The sequence below is a fragment of the Entamoeba dispar genome, genomic scaffold, assembly GCF_000209125.1.
Source record: "Entamoeba dispar SAW760 scf_1105229461543 genomic scaffold, whole genome shotgun sequence".
NCBI classification, from domain to species: domain Eukaryota; phylum Evosea; order Mastigamoebida; family Endamoebidae; genus Entamoeba; species Entamoeba dispar.
Window position 1 is genome coordinate 1,736 of NW_001854745.1, and position 10,539 is coordinate 12,274.

The window sequence follows — 10,539 nt, forward strand, 5'->3', positions numbered from 1 at the left end:
TTTTATCTGTTTCTTCGGGTGTTCTGAATATTTTATTTTTCATGTTCATTTCTTCAATTGAAATAATTGTATTGATTATTTCATTCCGTGTTTTACTTAGTATTTCAGAATCTGAATTACTTTCTTCTATTATTTTGTTCATTTTATTTTTAATTATTTCTATTTTATTTATTGTTTCTTGACTTTTTGTTATTATTAGTTTTCTTCTTCTTTCTGTTTCATCAATCCTATCAATTATTCCTTCTCCTCTTTTAATAGCTTCTGAATATGTTTCATTGTCTTGTATTTCAAATATTTCATTTTTAATACTTCCTAAATAATAATTATAATATTTATTAATATCAACAATTGATTGTTGAATATTTGGAAGTGTTTCTATTTCTTCTTTAAAGAATTGAGTGTTCTTGTTTATTAACTCTTCCATTTTAATTTAATGAATATCAGATTAAAATCAGATGATTAAATACTTAAATACACGTTTATAACAATCATTTTATTTATTATTTTATTATTTTAATAAACGTCATTTCATTTTATTAATTAAATTAAATGTTATTTATTTTATTATTTTAAATAAAATTATGGATTCGAAGATATCACGTCAGAGATACCACACAATACCCTAAAATATTATCATCATTTAAATCTACTAGTTATGGAATGGTTATAATATTGTATTTAGTTGAAAAACATCTTAATCAATACTACAAGAATAACAATGTTTATTAATTACAATGATGTGATATCATTGATAATAAAAGAATGGGTATTTATAAAATGTTATTATTACTTGTTAGAATACAATTATATTTGATAATATAAGATTATCAAAGAAAAAGGGTTTAGTGGTTGATTCTAAAAAGAATATTAGCCTAAAGCAATACAGTAGTAAATATATATTTTCTTTAAAATAAGAAAATAAAGAAGAAATTTAAACCCATCAAATCAAATAGAAATTAAATAACGAATATTTAAATAATTGATGTTTAAAATACTCTATTCCACATTAAATAAATGAGAAAATGAAATTATCATAATTCAACAACTAAAATCAAAGAATGAACTAATAGATGATGAATAAACACTTTTAAAGCAAATGGATTAATTAATCTCCACTGAACAATATAAAATGAAATTATTAACATTAATTAACTACTTTTTATTGTGATCCTTTTATCAATTCAGAATATACATCATATTTTGATACTATGGATATTGAGTATGACCATAGAGTCTTGTAAAGAAAATCAAACAACAAACAGGTATTCAAGTTCAAAGAAAAGAAAGAACTTCAATAACAATAAAATGCATAATAATAATGATAAAAGAAATAACAAGAGAAAAATGAATAGAAAAAGAAGAATACAAATAAAAACAAATAAGAAAGAAAGTAAATATAATGATAATAAACATTATACAATTAATAAATCTAAATTATTAACAATAAATGAAATTCAAAAGAAAATTAAAAGAATAACAAGAAAATGGGAAAAAGGAGAATACGAAGAATTACTTAAAAAGTACGAAGGTAAAGAAAAGAAAATGTATAATATTCTCCAAGAAGTATATTCAATAAGAAAGAAGAAAACACTAGAGAAAAACAATGAAGAATTCAAATATAAAACAAAAGATTGGAAAAGTGAAGATATTAAAATAAATGAAAAATGAATCAAAAACAAAAATCGAATTAAAGAAATGAATGATAGATGTAAAACTACAAGAATAATAAATGAAAAAGAAAATAAAGGGAAAACACAAGATAAAGAAGAGAAAAAGGAAGAAGAAGGCAACAAATAAGAAATTAACACACTTCAAAATAAAATCAAAGAAATAGAAGAAACTATTAAAGAACTTCAAACAAAAAAGATGGAAGAAGAACAAACCATTTCAAATGAAATGATTCAAAAAGCATGAGAAACAGTCAGGAAAGAGTTTGAAGAAGAAATAAAAAAGATTCAAACACAAATAAACAATATTCAAACTACATATAATGAAATAAGAAAACGTTAAATTAAAATAATAAAATAAGACATTACAAGGAAAAATAAATAAAGCAAATGGTAAGGAACATAGAAGTAGGAGGTAAGGATGAAACCATCTTCACGCTCCGAGCTAGCTGTGAGAAGCTGAAGAAGGAGAAGGGCGAATTCCTTAAAGGTACTGAGCTGGAGAAGAGTGGTGAGCTGCTAGAGAAGAACACAAGAGATAAATAAAAACAAATCATGAATATCAAAAAAGTGAGATTGAAAACTATGAGATTGCAGAAATAACAAGAAAAGAATTAGACCATACACAAAAAGAAAATGAAGAACAAAAACAAATAATATCAAAACAACAAGAAAGTATCGAAAATTTTTTATCCCAGAAGGAACTGGAGAAGAAGAAAACAATGACTCTAGTGATAAATACACAACAAATACTGAGAATATCATCATCTGGGACAATACAAATGAACAAAACTACAACTATGAAAAAGATAATTCTAGAAATAGAAGAAGAAGAGAACAAAACACTGAATATCAAAAAACAAGAAATGATAATCAGTCAAGAAGAGAAGAAAACACAATAAATCAAACAAATAGAATTTTAATTGATGTGTTGTATTGTTTTGAATTAATTTGATAAATAATAAATTAAATAAGAAATTAAGAAATGAACAAATAGAAAATATAATAAAAATAATAAATATTAATGTAAATAATGAGAAAGAATACATTAATAATATTAAAAAGTCACATAGAATAAAATAAACAACTAGAAGATTATATTAAAATGAAATGAACTCAATCATAGAAGGGAAAGTAGAGTGTAATCCAATAATAAAAAATATTATCATAAAAAATAACACTACTGATATTGATAATGAATATCTTAACTCTGTCATCATTCAAGTTAAAGAAATGAAAATAAATCAAACCATAATTTAGAATGAAAGATACAGGAATTACGATAATATCATCATCACATTGGATGATTTAATTTTAATTATAATGAAAATAAATAACTTGAAATCGCCATGAATTAACATTATATATTTATATTAATTGAAGAGAATGTCATCATCAAGAGAATCAATTATTAAAAAACAAGAAAATAAAAATCAATAAATTTAATCAAATTTTTGGATAAAGAAATAAAAAAAAAGAAGAAGTAAAATTAAATAAATTTATCGAGTAGTAGCATTGTTGAATGATTGAACAGTAGCTAATAATTTTTTTCCTTCTTCAGTTTCAAAGTGTTTTCTAACTGGTTCAACAATGTCATTAATTAAACGAGCAACATCTTCTTTTAATTGTTTCTTGTCCATGGCTTTAAATTCTTCCATAAACTTTGGTTTGGCAATAAGAATTTTACCTTCTTCATCTTTTTCACGATAACCAGGAACAATGTCTTCTAAAGTGTATTCTTTACCACAAAGAGTAACTTTTTGAAGATATGGAACAATGACGTATCTCAAATATTCATAAATTGGGTTGTTGGCAACTTCATCAGTACAGAATGCTTTTGAAATCTTACGTTTAATTTCTTCATAAGAATCATCCATGAAAATAGCTGAATCTGGAATAGATTTTGACATTTTTCCAGCTTTTGGTCCTTTTAATCCCATTAACATATGATGAGATAAAACAATTGGTGCTTTTCTATTGACTGTTGGTGCATATTCTCTAGCTAACATGTTAACTTTTCTTTGGTCTAATCCTAATTGACAAACATCAGCTCCTAATTCAAAGATATCAGCACATTGCATACATGGATAAATTAATTGTGATGTACTTAATGCATCTTTTTCATCTCTTCCCATAATTTGGGAACATCTAGTAATTCTATTTACTGTGTTTTTAGTAGCAATGTCAAGAACAAGTGGCCAATAAGTTTTACTATTTTGAATTAAATCAGATGCCCAAACAAATTCTGCTGCTCCTTCTTGAATACCACATGCCTTAAAAACTTCAATAAAATATTTTCCCAAAATTTGGATTTTACTTAAATCACCTCCCATCTTATGATTTAATTGTGCAAACCAATCAGCAATATAAATTTTATATAATCCTCCACATTCATGAATTTTGTTAGCATTTATAACTGTCATAACAGCTTGTGCAATATGAATTCTTCCTGATGGTTCAAATCCATTATATGCAACAAAATGTGATTTCTCTTTAAAAAGAGCACGAAGATCATTAATAGTATCACATTCTTCAACAGCCCCAAGAAGTTTAGTAATTCTTGCTTCAATTTCTTCTTGAGTTAACCCACTTGGATTAGTTGTAGCCATCCTTTGATTTTCTTTTTTAAGTTTTCCTTTTTCTATTATATAACTGGTAAAAATTTAAGGGCTGAGTTTTAGGGTTTGAGTCTTTTCTACTTACTTTGAATGTCTCAAACTAAGAAACTCATCATTGACTCTTTGTCTAAAAACTTTGGAAATAGCACTAATCATTAACAATCTATTCAATTCAAAACTACAACGCTTTATAATTGACTTTTGAACGATGATGGAAATAAAGAAATCCCATACAACCACAAATAAGAAGATGTGTTAGAATAACAATTGACCAAAAGATTGGATGGTGTTGTTCTTCTATTGGCACTGGATCATTTAAATTAAAAACTAATCTTTGTGTAATTTCAACAACTTCATTTCCTTTTTGCATGACAATATCATTATATTCTTTAAGGTTTTGAAGTTGAGTTAAGAGTTTTGTTACATCGTAAGTTTCTGTTCTACAAATGAGTTATTATAAAAGAAGTGGTTTCAAAAGAAATGAATATTAATTATAAAAAAGAGAAGATAAAAAGAATAAAAACAAACTTGTCAGTAATTGGTTGAATAAAAGTAGAAAGAAGTGATTTAATTTTCTTATATTTTATTAGATTTTCATTTGATATTTCTTCAATTTCATTAACACGTTGTTGAAGTGTTAAGAGAAGATCATACAATTGTTTTGAAGCAACATCTACTTTAGAGTCTTCTTCAATAGCTTCACCAAATAAGTTATTTGTAATATATTGTTTTGGAAGTAAATCACTATCATTAATAATTTTTTTTGACATTTTCTTTTTCTTCTTTTCTAATTGATTCAATTGAGTTTGTTTAGTGTAATTATCTCCTTCAATTATATTAACTTGATTAATTCGAATTAATGCAGAAACATTACTTGTTTTCCCACTGAAACTTAGAAATGGAGGTTCAAGAAGAATTCCATTTAATGTGAAACATTCTTGATGATTTAGTTTATTTTGAAGTGAGACTTGAACAGTTAATTTTTGTTTATTATATTTGAAAATTAATAATGTTGTTAAGTCTTTTTGATTAAAAATTTCTTTGAATGAACAATATCCATGTGCAATATTAATTCCATTATTTTCCATTTTATATCTTTTTGTTCCATCATTAATAATACCAACAATTAATGGATTGTTTTGTTTATTGTTCTCATTTGTATTAATTAAAATACTTATTCCTTTCCATGTTTCTGGTCCTCCATTTATTTCTCCTTTATATATTTGACTATCAGTAAACCAAATTCCAAGTCCATTTCCCATAATTGGTTTTGATGAAAAGATGCTGAAATTAAAATGAACTTCAAAAGTATCTGATTTGATTTTCTACTGAAATAATTATTTATTTATGAATTAAAAACATTAAAAAAAGAATAAACATTAAGTGATGTAATTCTTCCTGATTTGTCAATAAGATCAGGTGTTAAATTAATTCCATCATTAAATATTTGAGTTGATCCATCAGCATAATAAACTTTCATTAATTCTATTGGATCAATCGGTGTAACAATATCTAAAAGATGTGCATTAATAGTTATTGTTAATAAATATATGAAAAAATAATGCATTATTCCTTTCAATTACTTATTTCTCTATTTTCAAGTTTTTTTTATTCTGAAATTTCTTTTTTAAAAATTTAATAAACATCTCTTTCAATTAGCTTCAATCACCTTTACTGCTGCTTTCTTTGCTCTGTTCATTACTGCTAACCCTTCTTTAATTTCTTGAACCCCTTCAATTAAAATGATATCAACTTTACCATCTAAATCTCTCATATCAGTAAATAATGCATGTGCCATTCCTTTATATCTATCTCCTGTAACTTTCATAAACAAAGTACAATTAAGACTTTCTAAACTCCAACAAACAACACCAACTCTCTTCCCACTTTTCATATATTCATGACATAATTCAATTAGTTTTTCACTTCGTTTATCTCCAGTAATAACAATTGTATCAACAGATGGTGCGTAATGTCTATATTTCATGCCTGGTGTTGGTGGTTTTGCTTCTAAGGACAAGTTTGTTGACATTTTATATACTTGAGTAGAAGGAATAACTTCACGTAACATTTCAAGTGTAACTCCTCCTGGTCTTAGAATAGTTGGGTGTTCATTCCCTAACAATAACACTGTAGATTCAACACCAATATCACATGCCCCTCCATCAATAATCATTTCAATTCTTCCATTTAAATCATCTATGCAATGTCTTCCTATAGTCGGTGATGGTTTTGTTGATAAATTGGCAGAAGGTGCTGCAATAGGTGTTTTACATTGTTTAATGAATTCATATGCAATTGGATGAGATGGCATTCGAACACCAACTGTATTTAACCCTGCAGTGACTTCATTTGGTACTGTTTCATTTCTAGGGAAAATAATAGTTAGTGCACCAGGCCAAAATCTTTTAATCAATTTATGTGCGTCTTCACTCACATGTGCAGCTAATTTATTAAGCATCTCGATGTCAGAAATATGACAAATCAATGGATTATCATTTGGTCTTCCTTTGACTTTAAAAATTTGATTAATTGCATTTGGTTGGAAAACGTCAGCACCCAATCCGTAGACCGTCTCTGTTGGAAAACAAACCAACCCACCTTGTTGAATAATTTTAGCAGCAGGTGTAATTAATTTTGAATCGACATTGTCCCGATCAATTTTAACAATAATAGTTGTAAGATAAGGGTCAATTGGTTTAACTTTTGGTAATTCGTTTGCCATTTCTTTTTGAAACTATTTTGATTTAATCAAGATTTCTATTCATTTTATTCTGCTTTTTAATCTTTCTGATTCTAATTTAAGTTTATTTCATTAATGAATCAAATGGTTTTGTTTTTGTTATTTAGTATTTTGTTATTAATACAACTTTTTAAAATTACAAAAAATTTTAACTCAAAATAACACAAACAAAAATCAATTTCAAATACTTCTTTTATTCAACAAACTTGATTAAATTCTATCACATAACATCACACATCATTGTTTTATTTTCTAATGGAACCACAAAAACAGTTTTTTTGAAGTAAAACAATATAACTATGAATGATTTTAATAATAGTCAAATGAATGATAAGTGTTAAGAGAAATAAAGATAAGAACAGTGAATGTAATTAATTCAAGAGTTAATTGATGAATTATTGAAAGAATTAATAGAAGAGGAGTAAAATGAATAAGTGTTAAGAAAGGAAATTAAAGATAAACACAGAATAAAAATGACTAACACCAATTTATACTAACTAACAAGTATTAAACAATCAAATCATCAATTATTCATTACACAAAATTATTAGAAACAAAATAAACTCGTTTAATTCAGGTTGGTGTCTAATGAAATAATACTCAAACAATAAAGTAACAGATGGTTATTATTTAATGAGAAATAATAATCATTTTAATAGTATTCATTTACACTGAATCATTTAATACATATCAAACATAATCGATGTATTACAAAAATCAATAAATCTAATCAAGACTGAAGTAATAATGGAATATGTTTTTATGATAAAAGAAAATAAAGTCATGATATAAAATTACTAAAAAAAAGGCATTAAAATAACAAAAAAGTTTACATAACACAATTTTAAATTATTTTTAATTTACTTTTTTCCATACAGCAGAATTTACTTTCAGTCCAGAACCAAATGCAAGTTGTAAGACATTATCACCTTTTTGTAACATTTTACAACGCTCAATATACATTAGTTCATACCAAATAGATGAAGAAGATGTATTTCCAAACCTGTATAAACTAGAACGTGATGGTAAACAATCTTCATCGCTTAATCCAAAGTTCTTTTGAATACCATCAATAACACCTCTTCCTCCAGCATGAATACAATATGCTTGGAATGTTTCTCTAATATCTGGCATATATGTTTTAGCTGTTTTAGCGTATTCCTTATTTGTTAATCGTTTAATATAATCAATTCCATACTTTGCCATTTCCTTATAAGTCAGAACTTGTGGTAATAAAATTGATAAATTCTTAGTTAACGCCTTAGAAACACAATTAACTAATTGTTTTCCTAAAGAAATTCCTTTTTCTCCACTAGCATCTTCTGATTGAAAAACTACATTATAACTTTCATCATCGAACGCACGATTAACTCTAACCAAATGAGTTAATTCAAATTTAGAACGACTTCTTAAATTCCATTTATTAGTCAAGAGAATTGCTGCACCTCCAAGTCTAAACAAAGTGTATGGTAAAAGTCTTGATCTTTCATTTCCATAATATAAAGAATGAGTAATATTTTCAGTTGAAAAAACTAAAACATTACTATTTGGATGACATCGAAGAAAATCCTTAGCTAAGTCGATTGAAATAAGTCCAGCAGAACAACCCATTCCACCTAATGAATAATTTTTACAAGTTGATTTCATTTTATAATGATTCATTAACATAGCAGCAAGAGATGGTGTACAACAGAATAATGAACAATTACAAATAACACAATCAATCTCTTCTGGTTTTATTCCAGTTTGATTAAATAATTTATCACAAGAATTAGTCATAACTAATAATGCCTCTTCACGTGATAATTCCATGGTTGGTCTTATAACTTTGTCTTGATGAAAAACTTTTGGAAAATAAGTATGATTTCCAAGTCCAGTTCGTTTAGCCAAACGCTCAACAAATTCAACACTACTTTCTTCAAATACTGGAGTTAATGGTCCTTGAATATGCTCATTTGGGACTTCATATTCTTCTGGTAATTCAGCTACAGCAAAGTCAAGTAAATAAACTGGTTTGTAATTTACAAATGATAAAACAAAATAAACTAATCCAGCCACTAATGAAATAACAGTTAAAATAATACCATAAATATTGTCTGAAGTAAATAATGGATTAAAAGAAGTAAAGTATGAAAAAACAAAAGTAGTCCAACTATATACACAGAAAAGTAGAAATACTTTAGGGAGGTGTTGAATAATTTGGGTACTAAGAGATGGTCTTTTTACACTTCCTTTTAATTTACTTAAAACTGGATTTTGTTCTCCTAGTGTAGATGGATACCAATAATCTTGTAAACTAGTGACTTCGTTGGACATTTTATTCTTCTTTTGAATTTTTTTCTGAGTTCTCCTTTTATAGTCTTCTTGATAGGCATCTAGATCTCTTTTTTTATCTAAAAGGGTTTTGGAGAAGATTATTCTTTTGATTGTTTCATGTTTTTGTAAAAAAAGAATCTTCTTTTCTTAACATTTTTTTGAAGTTTTTTCTGCTTCAGAGCTGCTTGACTTTTATTAACATTTTAAAAAATAGAAAATAATTAAGTTAATCAGTGCACAAATTCTTTCTTTAAGAACGAAAAAAATTCATCTTAAAATTAGTATTTTAAGATTTTATAAAAAATAAATATTTAGGACAGAACCATTGTTATTTACTTTTTTCATTAAAAACCGAATACCTGAACCTGACGGATGTGAGAGTCTCTTCCGTGTGAACAGTTTTCTTGAATAACCAATTGAACACAACTTCCTCTTAGTGCTTTTTTCGTATGTTTTGTCAGATAATACCACCCCTCTGGCTCTTCTAAGGTAACCGCTGCAAATTCAATTAAATCATAAAGAGAAGTTCCAACTCTTAACAGTACCTTTGATGGAGTGTATGACTCATCCATCTTCTGAGAAACATAAAACCTTACAAACTAATTGTTATTAATGTAAATTGTATTTTGAGATATAAAACAAACAGCAATTGTTTGGGGTTCATCAAAAACAAACGTAATTTGGTGAGGTCGTTCTCCATTGCTTTGCCAGTAAGTTGAGAGGTTGTTATCACAAATGTTGCTGATTCCGAACCCAATTCTCGAAGAAGAGACATAGATGACTGACTCTTTTGTGATATCTTTTATTGTAGGGTCACTCAATAATTGAGCTACTTCCCCCATCAAATAAAGTTTGTTTTTTCTTTAAAAAAAAAAGAACAGTTCCTTTCTATACTTTTTTACAGAAACATTAATATTCTCTTAATAAAAAGTCAAATTCGTGGAAAGTCACATCTTGTGACAAAAGTAATAAAACGAAATACTCTTAGTATTTAAGCAAGTTTCTGAGAAAGAAAGGCTATTGAAATGAACAACTTCAAAGAATTTAATGCAGACTGTTTTAAAACAAACATGAAAAGAATTAGTGAAGGAGACTTTGAACTAAAACACTGTGAAATGCCAAAGGAAATTAGTCTAGTTTATGAAGGTAATATCGATTTATTCAAGTTTAATAAGGATGTATTAATCGTGATATT

General features: G+C 26.5%; 4 protein-coding genes across 4 annotated transcripts, besides 11 other annotated features; all 4 read right to left on the bottom strand.

The window, feature by feature from the left end:
• Positions 1-535: a repeat region.
• Positions 536-583: a sequence feature (AT_rich).
• Position 584: 1 nt separating this feature from the next.
• Positions 585-1,163: a repeat region.
• A 3-nt stretch (positions 1,164-1,166) lies between these two features.
• Positions 1,167-2,915: a repeat region.
• Positions 2,894-3,082: a repeat region.
• An 8-nt stretch (positions 3,083-3,090) lies between these two features.
• Positions 3,091-3,170: a sequence feature (AT_rich).
• On the bottom strand, positions 3,167-4,276 carry EDI_193180 (tyrosyl-tRNA synthetase, putative; the record flags this gene model as incomplete). The annotated part of the gene is made up of 1 exon (XM_001738591.1): positions 3,167-4,276. The coding sequence occupies one exon, from the start codon at positions 4,274-4,276 to the stop codon at positions 3,167-3,169; it is 1,110 nt and encodes a 369-aa protein (XP_001738643.1).
• Positions 4,277-4,463: 187 nt separating this feature from the next.
• EDI_193190 (vesicular mannose-binding lectin, putative) lies at positions 4,464-5,852 on the bottom strand (the record flags this gene model as incomplete). The annotated part of the gene is made up of 3 exons (XM_001738592.1): positions 4,464-4,725; positions 4,814-5,610; positions 5,664-5,852. The coding sequence occupies 3 exons, from the start codon at positions 5,850-5,852 to the stop codon at positions 4,464-4,466; spliced, it is 1,248 nt and encodes a 415-aa protein (XP_001738644.1).
• Positions 5,262-5,296: a sequence feature (AT_rich).
• Positions 5,617-5,655: a sequence feature (AT_rich).
• Positions 5,853-5,936: 84 nt separating the features above from the next.
• EDI_193200 (sua5, putative) lies at positions 5,937-7,010 on the bottom strand (the record flags this gene model as incomplete). The annotated part of the gene is made up of 1 exon (XM_001738593.1): positions 5,937-7,010. The coding sequence occupies one exon, from the start codon at positions 7,008-7,010 to the stop codon at positions 5,937-5,939; it is 1,074 nt and encodes a 357-aa protein (XP_001738645.1).
• Positions 7,011-7,868: 858 nt separating this feature from the next.
• Positions 7,869-7,891: a sequence feature (AT_rich).
• Positions 7,884-9,344, bottom strand: EDI_193210 (3-ketoacyl-CoA synthase, putative; the record flags this gene model as incomplete). Its single annotated transcript, XM_001738594.1, has 1 exon — positions 7,884-9,344. One exon carries the CDS (start codon positions 9,342-9,344, stop codon positions 7,884-7,886), a length of 1,461 nt encoding a protein of 486 aa, XP_001738646.1.
• Positions 9,345-9,534: 190 nt separating this feature from the next.
• Positions 9,535-9,569: a sequence feature (AT_rich).
• A 47-nt stretch (positions 9,570-9,616) lies between these two features.
• Positions 9,617-9,658: a sequence feature (AT_rich).
• Positions 9,659-10,539: the final 881 nt, after the last annotated feature.